The 14,413-nt window shown below is 40.7% G+C and overlaps 1 protein-coding gene across 7 annotated transcripts in view; it reads left to right on the top strand.

Annotated features, from left to right (window-relative positions):
* LOC117953945 (nucleosome-remodeling factor subunit BPTF-like) overlaps positions 1 to 14,413 on the top strand; it is a 47,557-nt gene that overhangs the window by 1,524 nt on the left and 31,620 nt on the right. For 4 of the 7 annotated variants that reach the window (XM_034887372.1, XM_034887365.1, XM_034887387.1 and 1 more), the window contains exons 2-9: positions 1,275 to 2,097; positions 5,454 to 5,505; positions 7,904 to 8,072; positions 10,297 to 10,527; positions 11,186 to 11,395; positions 12,365 to 12,553; positions 12,917 to 13,089; positions 13,449 to 13,625. In XM_034887372.1, coding sequence (XP_034743263.1) covers positions 1,275 to 2,097; positions 5,454 to 5,505; positions 7,904 to 8,072; positions 10,297 to 10,527; positions 11,186 to 11,395; positions 12,365 to 12,553; positions 12,917 to 13,089; positions 13,449 to 13,625 — 2,024 coding nt within the window. The remainder of the gene's footprint in view (positions 1 to 1,274; positions 2,098 to 5,453; positions 5,506 to 7,903; positions 8,073 to 10,296; positions 10,528 to 11,185; positions 11,396 to 12,364; positions 12,554 to 12,916; positions 13,090 to 13,448; positions 13,626 to 14,413) is intronic. The other 3 variants (XM_034887379.1, XM_034887411.1, XM_034887406.1) reach the window with 3 other exon arrangements.

Below are 14,413 nucleotides of genomic sequence, written 5' to 3'. Positions count from 1 at the left end.
CAAACACCAACGCGTTACAATATTACGTGGTGCACCGTTACTATAGTAACCACTTTGTTTATCCTTCTTATTATACATCTCTGTGTTTATCGGGGAAACAAATTAGAGTCATCGTGGCCCCTCTTAATGGACAGGAATGTTATTAAAGTGGTGTCTGCAAAAAACAATTGACATCACATATCTTTTATGTAAAACAATGCAGTAAAAGCAATGTGCCAGCCACTGAAAGTAGCCTAATTCTAAATGCATAAGATTAGACAAATAGTGAAATGAGTGATCCAGACTTGGGTGCTTTGTGCATTTTAACATCTGCTCAACAGAAAAGCAGTTTGCTGTCTCTGTGGCATCAGACAGTGTCATTTCTTGTTGGATGCATTTTTCTTTCTTTTAAAACCAAAATGTTCTTAGTAAAGAAACATTTGAATGCAGATTGTATTTCTTGATTTGTTCACCATATAACCCTTCACTACACCCTGGTCAGGCGTTATGCCATTTAAGTGGTTGAGGGATTACTCGCATACCTCTCAATTTCCAGTCGCCACTCAGGCTGCTTTTTATGAAGACATTTGAACATGGCAGCATTGTGCAGCTGAGTGTGAGGGGTCTTCCGTGGGACCAATGGTCTAGACATTAAAGTGCTTTCACTGCTATGAACAGACAGACACTCATTTCCATGATGTTTTCAGAATTATACCAAACGTAATGCAAATATATTTGCTGAACAGTTATTGACTTCCCGTCTATCAGCAATTACTGTTTAAGCTTAAGGTACAAAATGGCAGATAGTGTGGATGAAGTGGTGTAATTGAAAATGATTTGTTGATTTGATTTCCTTATGAAAAGATATATGCTGCAACCTACACTACAATAATGCTTCAGTATCTTTTAAGAAGCTTGAGAAGAGCACATGGAAAGGCTAGAAGAGCACACCAACCTACTATAAGGGTGTAGTAATGTATTGTTGTTGTTATTATTATTGTCTTGGGACAAGAATGTGCTTGTTTACCTTTTTTACAATGTGACTCCTGTTCCTAAAATTTGGATCACTGATGGCCTTTAGGTTGCATTAAGAAATGGTAAACATAAGACACAGTAGCCCAGTCCTGTGTGAAAACACACACAGTTTCCATATTTGAATATTTTGTGTTGATTCAAAGCAACAATGATCCTTTTAATCATATATACACATTTTGTCTTCATTTTCTTTTTGTTTTGTTTTGTTTTGCATGCCACCCTTCTCATCACTCCTGGCTTTTTCCTATAACTTCTTGCAGGTCGGAGAAAGAGTCGGGCATTGCGACCACAGTCTCCCATACTTGAGGCAAAGGACATTCCCTTCCTGGATCCTCCCAAGTCCTCTGAGGACCTCCAGGTTCCTACCTCACAGCTCCTTAATGTGTCTGCCGTCTATGAAGTCCTACGTAACTTTGGCTCAGTGCTGCGGCTCTCCCCGTTCCGCTTTGAGGATTTCTGTGCGGCGCTGGTCAGCCAGGAGCAGTGCACATTGCTGGCAGAGACCCACATCTCCCTGCTCAAAGCTATTCTCAGAGAAGAGGATACGTCCAACACCACATTTGGTCCCACTGATGTGAAGGACTCTGTCAACTCCACTTTGTACTTTGTGGATGGTATGACCTGGCCGGAGGTGGTGCGGGCGTACTGTGAGAGTGACCCGGAGTACCAACACATTCTGCCTTTCCAGGAGTGTGAGGATTACCCGTTTGAACCGTTGGAAAGCAAAATCAAAGTTCTCCAGTTTTTGGTGGACCAGTTCCTGGCGACCAACATTGCCCGTGAGGAGCTAATGTCGGAAGGTGTGGTTGCCTATGACGACCACTGCAGAGTATGCCATCGCCTTGGTGACCTGCTGTGCTGTGAGACATGTTCTGCCGTTTACCATCTGGAGTGTGTGAAGCCGCCTTTGCAGGAAGTGCCGGAGGACGAGTGGCAGTGTGAGGTGTGTGTGGCACACAAGGTACCCGGTGTGGCAGACTGCATCCCAGAAGCGCAGAGGAGCAAACCGTTTATTAGGCAGCTGCCAGTCGGCTATGACCGGCACAATCGCAAATACTGGTTCCTGAACCGCCGCATTGTTGTGTAAGTTCACCTTGTTTCATTTATTTGTCAAGATTGTTGAAAATAATTCAACAGTAGTAGAGTCAAAGTTCCTGAAATATTCAAACATTACTGAAACACTTGGTGAGGACTGACTGTGTGAAACATGTTTAATTGATCGTCATTCAGCCATCAATGTCTCTCGGGTCAAAAAAAAATGTCCTCAACAAAATATTTATTACAGTTAACTACCAACAAACAACCAACTTGCACATTAGCTCAAATTACTATGGTTTCATGCTGTCAAAGATTAGGACTGTGTGGTTGCGAGTTCCATTAGCATGATTTAAAGAATTTTAATCAACTCTAAAGTAGAATCTCCATGTTGTCACATAATTTGGTTTCACAGAAAGTGTTCATGAGTGTCACAAAACATCTGCATGAACAATTATAAACAACAACATAAAGAAAAGATGTAGCCAGTAACACTTTAATAACCTTTCTGCACATCCCTGTACGGTTATGAAACAATACATACTATCGCTTATGTCTATGCAGCTTATCTTAAATTTGTTGATTTAGGAGACCCAGGGGTTACTGACCCCCACCTCTTCATTCATGGGAATTTAATCCCTGAGCATCACAGATTCATGTTTGCACCGTTAGCTGGTAAACATTATGGCTTAACCTCAGAATTGTTCATAACATAGGTCATGAGGGACCTAGTCTCGTTTTGCCAGACCATCCACACATCAGATAGCGTTTCGGGATGGGAGAAGAACGTGCTCTGGTTTATCGGCATTATTTTAAACAAATCACAATCGTTGTGGGAGGCACTAAGCTCCGCACTAAGTCACTGTAAAGTAGTTGTGTGAGAGAAAATTCAGACAGATCTACCTAGCTGCCTCAGTTTACCATGCAGAGATCCAAAGAGCAGTATACTATAGTCCTCATAAATCCACTTCAGTTTAAAATTCCAACACAAAGAAAGCGGAAGGAAACGGAGATCCGCGAAAATACAATATCTCACACAAGTGATTACATCCCCAGCATTTTTGTAAATATATCATTATATTTTTCTATTGGACAACACTGAAGAAATGCAATGTTGCTACAATGTAAACAATGTAATGTCATTTTGAAAAGCATAGACAAGGCATTGCATTCCATATATTTAAAGGTTTTACACTACAGGTCTAAAGCCTTAGTTACATTAAACAATGTCCATATGCCAACTATTAAACCATTATGTAGCTGCAGGACTGTGCAGAGAACACCAAATGTGTTCACTACTGTACTTAAATTCCCAGTGAGTAAAAGTATTGAACGCTCGGGTGCAAAGTACAGTAGTGACGAAGTATTTTCCCACGAGATCTAGGAGATGAAATATGACGTGATTTCTCATCGAGGAAAAAAGTGTCTCGCGATATCGATACACAACACAAGTGCAGAGCAGCAGCCTTGAAATTAGCAAAAAGAAAATCCTCCGCCCGTTCTCCAAAGACTGACTCTGAGTTTACTTTTTCAGAGTGATAGCGGAAGACAAAAGTCTGCTGTAAAACCCAGCGTTACAACTAGAGTACCGCCGCTCGCTCACCCTCTCTTGAACGAGACACGCATCTAAGTAGAGTGCACAGAGGAAAGTTTGTGTGACTGGGTGTACGTGCAATGAATGATGTTCAGTGTGTGTGTGTGTCTGTGTGGGTGTGTGTGTTTAAAACGATTCGGCAAGCGGACAGAAAAAACAAACTTTACTTTTAATGATATTAAATAAAGAGAAATGTTCTTCCTTTGCCCATAATGGTCATAAATCGATACAGAGTACCCTGCTTCCTTGTTTACGATGTAATTGCTTAGATGCAGAGGAGGTGAAAAGAGCGTATGTCTTCACAAAAATTATCTGTTGAGTGTTTGATGGTATATTATTTGTGCTTCAGAACTAATCAATGTGAAAAAAATCTTAATATAAGATTTATTTTTCTCAGTCTATTGTACAATGACAAATGTAAGTACAACACAACTGCCCTCAACTACTGCGAGAAAATGCTTGGTTATGTTGTAACCTTGGTTGTCTGAGTAAGAGACTCTCTCTTCCATACATATGAAATAAGTAACCGTGTAAATTTGTGGCAAAACCTTTCAGTACTTGTCTTTCATTTTGTGACTTTCGATTGAATAATGGACCATTTTTCCAGTCTCATTTCTTCATTGAAGTTTTCTTTGAAATAGTGTTGAAGTCTTGTCTCAATGTCGTGAATCTTGTGTCTTGTCTCGTGGGCTGGGTGTCTCGTCAAACTCCTAGTACAAAGTTAAACATACCACAAGATTAGGGCCTCAGTACAGATCAGCATGGAGGCTGGACCTGATGTTTCATAAACCAAAAATAAGTGTGTCCCTCAATATAATTAACCTGGCAATCAGCAGTATTGGTTCCATATATTAGTAAATTATCTTGCTATGAAGCAGTCACATATGGTTTGTGTGTGATGGGTCAGCAGCAGCAGAAGGCCTGCTTCATAAAACATAAAAAAGCATGGTTCACCTAAATAAGATATGATTTATCAGGGGAGGTGGCCCAAGATTGCAAGAAGTCATTGCTGCATTTCACTCTTTTTTTTTTTTTTTAATTTTATTTTGTAGCTTCGTCCTGCTCTCCATATTAGCGCCCAGCAGGTGCTGCATTTCTGATCTTTACTCTCCCTTCAGAGGCTGTGTGTGTTTGTGCATCTAAGTAGAGTGCACAGAGAAAAGTTTGTGTGCGTGCGTGTGTGTGTGTGTGTGTGGTGTGTGTGTGTGTGTGCACTATTGTTACATGGCCTCAGGTTCCACAGTGCTTCAGCATGAACCATGCTGAACCAAAAAGCTGTCAAATATTCCACTCTGCTGCTACATGAACTCATCGCCGGCTACACAGTGGCTGCGTCGTGCGAGCGTGACGTTTCCGTTGCGTGTCAGCTGTGTGGATTTTTCTATGTCCTACAAACCAGAAACCCGTCTGGCGTGGCACTGCTGCTAGGTGGCGTACAGGGAGGTCTATCTCTGGACATAGTGCCAACAGATTTGGATCACCCTTGTTTGACATATGGGGAGATAGTTTGTTCAATATGTAGGCTGCTGATTTGATTAAAGCAAGACAATGTTGGCGGTTTTGAAGGTTACAGAATATTTAGGTCTGTATGACAAATGCAATATTTAAAAAAACTATATTTTTTTCTTTTTTTACATTTACATCTGCATTGATGTCAAAACCTAGAGACTTTACCTAGCGACACAACAGGATATAGAAATAAATCATGTTTAGAGCATATATCTTCCAGTTTTATCATCATCTTTTCCCTGTTTGTCTTACTCCTTACTATTGTGTTTCCTAATTTATGTCCCTCCTGTCTCTGTTACAGTGAAGAGGATGGCGAGCAGGAGGACAAAGCCATCTGGTACTACAGCACCAAGGTATATGCCACTCATGGTTTTATCTTACTGCTGTATCAGAATCAGAAATACTTTATTGATCCCTGAAGGAAAATTCTGTGTTGCAGTTGCACAAATAGTATAAATAATCAAGTATAAATATAAATAAAGAAATATAAGGAGTGTGAAAATGTACGGTATTTACATAGTTAAAGGAATGTTATGATACAGTATTTACATAATTTAGGAGTTGCAGTGGTGAAAAGTAATAATAATAATATTAATAGTAGCAGTTGAGTATTGCACACATTTCAAGCCAGTGTTATTGCACAAAATGGTTTATATTTAACCTCCAGTTTAACCTCACTAAGTGTCTGTGTGTCAGACATTTAGAGGGAGGAATTATAAAGTTTGATGGCCACAGACAGGAATGACTTCCTGTGGTGCTCTGTGGTGCATTTTGGGAGAATGAGTCTTTTACTGAAAGTGCTCCTTTGCTTGAGTAGCAAGTCATTGAGTGGTTGCGAGACATTGTCCAAGATGGCATGTAGTTTGGACAGCATCCTCCTCTCTGACACCACCGACAGAGAGTCCGGCTCCACCCCCACAACGTCACTGGCCTTGCAGATCAGTTTGTTGAGCCTGTTGACGTCCGCTACCCTCAGCCTGCTGCCTCTACATGCAACTGCAAACAGGATAGCACCGGCCACCAAAGACTCATAAAACATCCTCAGCATCGTCCTGCAGATGTTGAAGGACCTGAGCCACCTCCAGAAAATAGAGACGGCTTTGGCCCCTCCTGTAGAGGGCTTGAGTGTTCTTGGCTCAGTCCAGTTTATTGTCCAAGTGGTATTTGTGTTCCTCCACAATGTCCACACCCCTGGATGGAAACAGGGCTCACTGGTGCCTTGGCTCTCCTTAGATCCACAACCAGCTCCTTAGTCTTTGTCACGTTGAGCTGTAGATGGTTCTGCTCACACCATGTGACACAGTCCCCCATCACAGCTCTGTACTCAAACTCGTCACCCTCGCTGATACATCCAACCACAGCAGAGTCATCAGAAAACTTCTAGAGATGGCAGGACTCTATGTGGTAGTTGAAGTCTGTGGTGTAGATGGTAAAGAGGAAGGGAGAGGGGACAGTCCCCTGCGGGGGCCCTTTGTTGCTGACCATGCTGTCTGACACACAGTGTTGCAGGCGCGCACACTGTGGTCTGCCAGTCAGGTAGTCAACAATCCAGGACACGAGGGGGGATCCACTTGCATCGCTGTCAGCTTTTCACCCAGGAGAGCCGGCCGGATGGTGTTGAAAGCACTGGAGAAGTAAAAAAAACATGACCTTCACCGTGCTTGCCGGCTTGTCCAGGTGGGCGTAGATGCGGTTGAGCAGGAAGATGATGGTGTCCGCAACTCCCAGTCGGGGCTGGTAGGCAAACTGGAGGGGGTCCAGGAGAGGTCTGACCATGGACCGCAGCTGTTCCAGTACCAGTCCCTCCAGGGTCTTCATAATGTGCTCTTTACACAATAAAATTGAAATATTTTGTTTAAGTAATCTTGTTACTTATCTTAATTTCTTATAGTTACAGTGGCTTGAGAAAGTTCACACACCCATGATAAAGTTGATTAAAAAGAGAAATAAAAAAAAATCTTTTGAAATTCAAAAAACTTAGGAAAATCCAATAATGTATTGTAAATAAATAAATGTTCTTCCTTAAAATACAGGGGGCCCTATGTTAAATTCTGATAGAGGTGGGCACATTTTTATTTCAGTTAGTTAGTTCAGTTAGTTCATGGATCCAGGATACTATGCATCCTGCTAAAGTTCCCTTGGTCTTTGGAATTAAACTAACTCAATATCATTACATACCCTTCACCATACGTAGAGACTGGCATGGTGTTATTTGAGTTAGCTTAAAAGCTGGTTTGATTTGCATTGAGAGATGATTTTATGGAAAGTTCCCCATGCCTATCTCTATGTATGTGATGATCTGGGGCTATTTTAAGGGAACTTTATCATAATGCATAGTATCCTGGATCCATGAGACAACTGGCCTTTAAAAATAAAAATGTGCCTGCCTGGATTTAACATAGGGACATGAATATTTATGCTCCCTGTATTTTTAAGGAAGTACATTTTATTTATTTAATACATTATTCACTCACAAAGAAAATTAGTGTCCTTAAAAAGGTTGGATTTTCCTAATTTCTTTTAATTAAGGCTTTAAGATCAATTTCCCAAAAATGTTTTTTTTCATTCCTCTTTTTAATCAACTTTGGCATGGGTGTGTCAACTTTCTCAAGCCACTGTATGTGTCACAATCTGGCTCTTTCTTTTAAGTAAGAAAAATACATTTCCTGTTTTTGGCAGTGTGGATGTCGTGACATTAAGCTAATCTTGTATTGCACTTATTGAACTCTCCCTTAACTCTGCTCTTCCCAGGTCCAGCTAGCTGAGCTCATAGATTGTTTGGATAAGCAGTACTGGGAGGCTGATCTGTATGCAGCACTTGAGGAGATAAGGGATGAGGTGCACCGGCATATGGACATCACTGAAGACCTAACTAACAAGGCCCGTGGCAGCAACAAGTGTTTCCTCACTGCTGCCAATGGTAAAAAGTTGTTCATTCTTTCTCCGTTTAACAACAACCAATTCTCAGAAAATCTGAGATGCTTTCGGTCACTGAGTTCAATCATGGAAGAAGTGGAAGAAGTATCTGTTTAAGCCCAAAGTATTTTTTTCCCTTTCTCTTTCTATGTCTGTCTCTCCGCTCATCTACTTGCTTTCACCCCAATATCCATGAATGCCACCCAGTCATAGATGGCTGGGCCATAGGAATGAACACAGCTATTATGTAATCTTACTCTGCTCCCAGTTTGGCCACTATCCAGCACTTGAGCTTCCCTTCAGTCCCTCATCCATTCCTTTCTGTCCGTTGGTGTCCACCAAATCCATCTATATCTTTTTGCATGCATTGTCAGTGAAAATGATGCATTTGTGAGCACATCATTTGGTTAGCATGCGATCTACTGCACAGTGGACGTTCATAACAATTAAGCGTTGGAACTAGGCCTGCACGATTCGGGGAAAAATATGAATCGAGATTTTTCGCTTACAATTGATATCACGATTCTCTGTCAAAATATTTTTGACCTTGACAAAACAAATTGGCAGTACCAAACCAAGGTTATTACCTAATTTTTATTTTGTTTTGACTTGTTTTCAAATTCAGTTCAAAACACATAATTTTAGAAATATGTATTCATAATATATTCAACAATAATACAAGTACAAACATTGTATGTATGATGAGCACAGATATGTACACAGTCAACACAAGAACGGGGTTGTTTTGGGGAAAGGGGGCTTGGCATACTCCTTTAGCTTTGGTAAGGTAAGCTAGGTTAGCCTCTTTGTGTTTGTTTTTCAAATGTAGTCTACTTTAAAATTCGTGGGATGTTTCCCTATAATAAACTGTCCACATATTGTAACACCTTACATTGCAAAGCACTTGCATTTATCTTACACAGTCATAATTAAATAGGAGAAAGTGTATGCCACTTGAAAGAACGAAGACATTTTTGTCACACCTTTTCAAACTGGAAACTTCATCCCTGTGATTTGTGTATGTTAAACCACTTAATGTCCCGTATTGTATCCCCCATTGCTTTTGGCATGCTCAGGTTTATGTATTTGGCAGCTATTTTTTACAACTAATTTAGAAGAATGCATTACAATTCTAAAACTAAAAAGTGCCATAAAGTGAAAAACTTATAGAGACTTTTACATTCAATTTCTGTTTTGTTTAAACAAAGTTGTTACATAGCTACAGACTCTCTTTATGACTGTCAGTGTGAATCTGAAGATATAGTCTGTCATCCAGTGTTTTTCTTCTTCACTCCACAAGTGTTATCAAAGCTGTTGTACCACACAGACACACAACATATTGTATGCTTCAGTGATAAAAAATAGATTGCAGTCTACTGGCATTTTACTGGTGTAAATTGTTTTCCTGAGCATTTCAGTTTCAGCATTGGGATTTTTCTGTCTGTTTTTATCATATTTTTCTGGGTTCTTTTGTGCTGTTCTGCAGAGTGCAGATGGAGGCTTTATATTGCTCAGCTTATGTTAAATTTGTAATGGTGCTTCCGATTAGTCATACTCTGGTAAAGGACTTACGGTTACGGTCCTCCACTGTCTATCGTAGACCCAGCTTGTTTATCTTTCAATATATTACCATCACAGTTGCTACAAAATATTAACACTGTAGTGAATCACATCATGATACTTTTGTGCTCTCTGACCACGCACGACGGTCTAACTTTATTGTGGTGTTTTACAGCAAGTTATGTGGTTGCTCTCAGTCAACATCAGCCTTTTCCCACATTTTACATGCAAATCATGTAATAAACAGTCTTTGCTGCTACCATTTGTGAAGGAGGTTTGTTGGAAGGCAATTCCTCTAGTTTTGAGTTTAAATATAACGTTCAAGCCCGTCATAATGTGGCCTCCAAAAACACACCCTCTCTCATATTGGGTTGGTTCCCTAGTCTTTTTTGTTACCTATGGAATGAGGTATGTTTATTGTATTTCTGTATTTTGTGATGTCGTTATTACTGTAGAATAACAACTTGTATTCCTTTTATTTTCTCTAGGTTTTGTGTACTCGGTTTTATAAAAGGTGTTCTCAGTATCTTCTGAAATGATGCCTTTTTAGAATTGTGTTGTTTTGTGTGATTTCAATAATATCAAATGTTATTTAGCGGCTCCTCCCTTTCATTTTTTTGGTCTTTAAACTTTCATCTTGTGTTTTTACACCTTCTTCTTTCATCCAGAGGAAATCCTGGAGCGGTTGCGGACAAAGAAGGAGGAGGAACTGGAGGAGGTGAAGAGACGGGCTGCTGAGGAGGCCCAGAAGGCGCGACTAGAGATGGCGAAGGAGATGGATGTGGAGAACAAAGATGACGAGGCCAAGGTGAAGGACGAGGGGCAACAGGAGGGCAAAGATCTGACAGAAGAGGAGGAGAGTAAAAAAGAGGCCACGGGAGAGAAAAAAGGTGCTGGAGGTATGTATAACGTTTGTATTTCACAAAGTGTTCTGAAAAACACAATCAAATATGTAGCCCAAAGTAATGACAATAGTAGTATAACAATGTTGAACGGTCTGACCTGAAAAGTTTCTTCGGGTCTCTATTCTGTTATTGAGCCTCATTGAAGAGGACATCATCACAATGGTGTAATTAGTTATTGATTAAAGAATCAAATCCGTTGTTATTTGGCTCTTTGACCAATTAGAAATGCCGTGGTCTTTTCCAAGACTCAAGCGATGCGTTTGGCATTTATAAAGCACATCTTTTTATTTATATCTTTGTCTGAATATGTATTATCCAGTGCAATAAAGAGGTCCCAATATAGAACAACAAGACATTCATTGCAATGTCTTTGGTAAGCTTTGTTACGCTATTTGGCTTCAAGAGCTTAATGAAAATAAATGTCTATATGTATTCCCATAAATGCATTTATCTTTAAAAAAAACAAACTAGAAGTTAAGATACATTTTTAAAGGTAATGCACCGATGTCAATTAGATTAATTTTGTTTTTAAGTGATGATTATTATGTGACCATATTTGTAAGCCCCAGCCATCACTGCTTCGCTCCAAGTAATGCATGTGTTATATAATAAAATCCACGTTATTTACAACATTGCTGCTGTTCATCTGTAGTTGTTGAAGCTCCACCCACTGGCCAAGAAGGCAGTAGTGGCAGCAGCATCTCAGACGGACCTATACTCCCAGCAGCCTGTTCCCCAAAACAAACCATCCCCACCAACGTGACCTATAGCCTGGCTTCTGAGGCTCCAAAGCCCGCAGCCTCCACGCCAGAGGCTCAGATAGAGGGATGTTCCCATATGGAGGTCTCTAACATCACCAAAGGTATACAAGGACATTTCAGGTGGAAGTTGACCTCATTAAGCTCCTTTTGGGGATCTGCTTTAACGCCAAAGTCTGCAACTTCACAGGACTGTGTGATAAATCTAAAATCACTGACTTGTTTGTTTCACCATAAACCCCCAGTGCTCTGGAGTTCTTCCTTTTTTTCACAATTTCTTAGCCTGCCTCTTTGCATGTGGCTCTCATTCCAGCTGCTGGCTTGTGTGTTAAATTGTCCAATTTTTATTTCTTGAAACCTGGCTTCAGCCTTGGAACACTTTCAGCCATTTTGCACTTGAACTCTTAACTCCTCATGCCATCTAAAGAGCATTGATTGATTTGCAATCAGATTGCATTGTCACTGCACTCAGCATGACTGGAACCAAGCCACAGTTATCTGAAGACCGTATTAACATTGCTTGGCGTGATAATTCTTATTCGTTTTTGCTTTTATTTTGCTGCTTGCTTGTGATCAGAACCTCTGATTAGATATCTTTCTGTTTAAGTAGTCTCTCTTTTTAAAAATGTATAACAATGATCCGCACATATTCATTCTAATAATTACAGAGTTTTTATTTTATTGTGGTCAGTGCAATCCTGTATGCACAAGCCTTTTTGGAGCCTCAACTTGCCTTGATTGGTCACCCTTGCTTTCAAGTGGTTATTTGGTGCATGTATTATGCATGACTTATCAGTAGGGGGAGCCACAGCTTTACCTATTTCAGAAAGATCACAAGAATGCACCTCCTAGTTAGTGTTAATTTTAGACAACTTTGATGCAACAATCTGTCTTGGTTTGTCATGTTGATTAACTTAAGCCCTGTCTAACACCTGTACCATGCTGAAACACTTAAACGAACCCTGAATGACGTTTTAGAATGATGAGTGATGACCGCACGAAACACCCAATCTAGAGAAACTAGTCTTATTTATATAACCGTCAATCCTCTTTGTGATTTTCTGTCTGTATAGCAGAAAAACCATCATCAGATTCTGTCCGTGTCAGTGGAGATGGCATCCCGAGCCTGAGCCAGCCCTCCCAGACCAGTGAAGAAAACAGTAACAGCAGCATGGGAGCTGGGGTTCCTCCCAGAGGTCCCGAACCTCCAGACCTGGCTGACAAGTCCTCCCAGTCATCCCTGGCCAGCCTCGATGACACAGGTCTGACAAACTAGTACCTCGTTATTATGTCTTGTTTGTTGTAATGTCGTAGCTATCTATGTGATGATGCCATTAACTGACCTCTATGTTCATACAATCTACTCATGTACACATTCTACATCCCAGTTAATAGGCCTTAACACAGAAAAGCAGCAAATGTTACATGGTATTTTTTTCTGCATGAAAACATCAGTACGCGCATGTTCAGACTGTGTATGCATAAATATTTGATGTAATCACCGTCAACAGGTTGTTGCTTTCAGTGATCATAGCACGTCAAACGGCCTTAGTTCAGGTAGAGTCCATTACTGTGTACGACTTGGCTTCTTCTGTCTTTGACTGAACCTGGCATTTGGTTTTCAGGGGACGGTAAAGACTCAGCCAATGGTGAGACGGGACCCGGCAGTAAGAAGTCTGCAGCCACTCGCATGGTGACCCGGCTAAGAAACCCAGAAAGCAAGCTTAGCCAGATGAAAAATCAACAGGTGGCCGCTGCTGTTCACGAAGCCAACAAGGGCTTCAAGGAGGGCAAAGAGGTGAGAAGAACTATAGATGATAACGATTTTGCTTATACAAACAACAAATGAAAAATGCCTGCAAAGTTTCTGACACAGGTGCACTGGATAAAGATAAGGTTAATGGCCCTGGGAATTTACCTGACAATCTTAAAGCTATTTAACATTGTCTAGTATCAGAAAACATTGTTTAGTATCAGAAGCAGATGAGCAAGTAAACCACGTCAGCGTCTGTAATGAGGATGTCTATCTTTTTCAGAGCATCTGGTTTGCAACAATTTGTACATGGCATTATAGATTGGAACAGGGACTTTGTTGTTACTTTGTTTGTCTTTAATAAATATAGGTGACTCATATCTTTTTTTCCCCTATCTCTACAGGTCCTAGTAGTAAATGCACAAGGTGATGTCACCCGTGTCACTACGCGAGGCAAGGAGGTGGTGATGAAGGGGACACTCAGCCAATACTTCAAGCTTGGCCAGGAGGGAAAATACCGCGTCTATCATAACCAGTACAGTTCCAACACTGTGGCCCTCAACAAGCACCAGCACAGAGAGGCAAGCAGCACGACATCTTGTTTTTGCCATTTGAATGTTTAGAAACATTAAATATACAGTGAGGAAAATAAGTATTTGAACACCCTGCTATTTCGCAAGTTCTCCCACTTAAAAATCATGGAGGGGTCTGAAATTGTCATCGCAGGTGCATGTCCATAATGAGAGAAAAAAAAATCCATTAATCACAATGTATGATTTTGTAACTATTTATTTGTATGATACAGCTGCAAGTAAGTATTTAAACAACTGGGAGAGGTCAAACGTTTCCTGTAGTTTTTCACCAGGTTTGCACACACTGCAGAAGTGATTTTGGCCCACTCCTCCACACAGATCTTCTCTATTTCAGTCAGGTTTCTGGGCTGTCGCTGAGAAACACGGAGTTTGAGCTCCCTCCAAAGATTCTCTATTGGGTTTAGGTCTGGAGAATGGATAGGCCACGCCAGAACCTTGATATGCTTCTTCCAGAGCCACTGCTTGGTGATCCTGGCTGTGTGCTTCGGGTCATTGTCATGTTGGAAGACCCAGCCTCAACTCATCTTCAAGGAGGAGGTGGACATTTTGAAGGCAGACTAACAGGTCTTTGAGGGTCAGAATTCTAGCTGATAGACAGGTGTTCAAATACTAATTTGCAGCTGTATCATACTAATAAATAGTTAAAAAATCCTACATTGTGATTTCTGTATATTTGTTTTTAGATTATGTCTCTCACAGTGGAAATGCACCTACGATGACAATTTCAGACCCCTCCATGATTTCTAAGTGGGAGAACTTGCAAAATAGCAGGGTGT

This window comes from Etheostoma cragini, chromosome 2, assembly GCF_013103735.1.
Source record: "Etheostoma cragini isolate CJK2018 chromosome 2, CSU_Ecrag_1.0, whole genome shotgun sequence".
Classification (NCBI taxonomy): Eukaryota; Metazoa; Chordata; class Actinopteri; order Perciformes; family Percidae; genus Etheostoma; species Etheostoma cragini.
The sequence above is the reverse complement of the archived record's forward strand: the minus strand, read 5'-3'. Positions and strand labels throughout refer to the sequence as shown.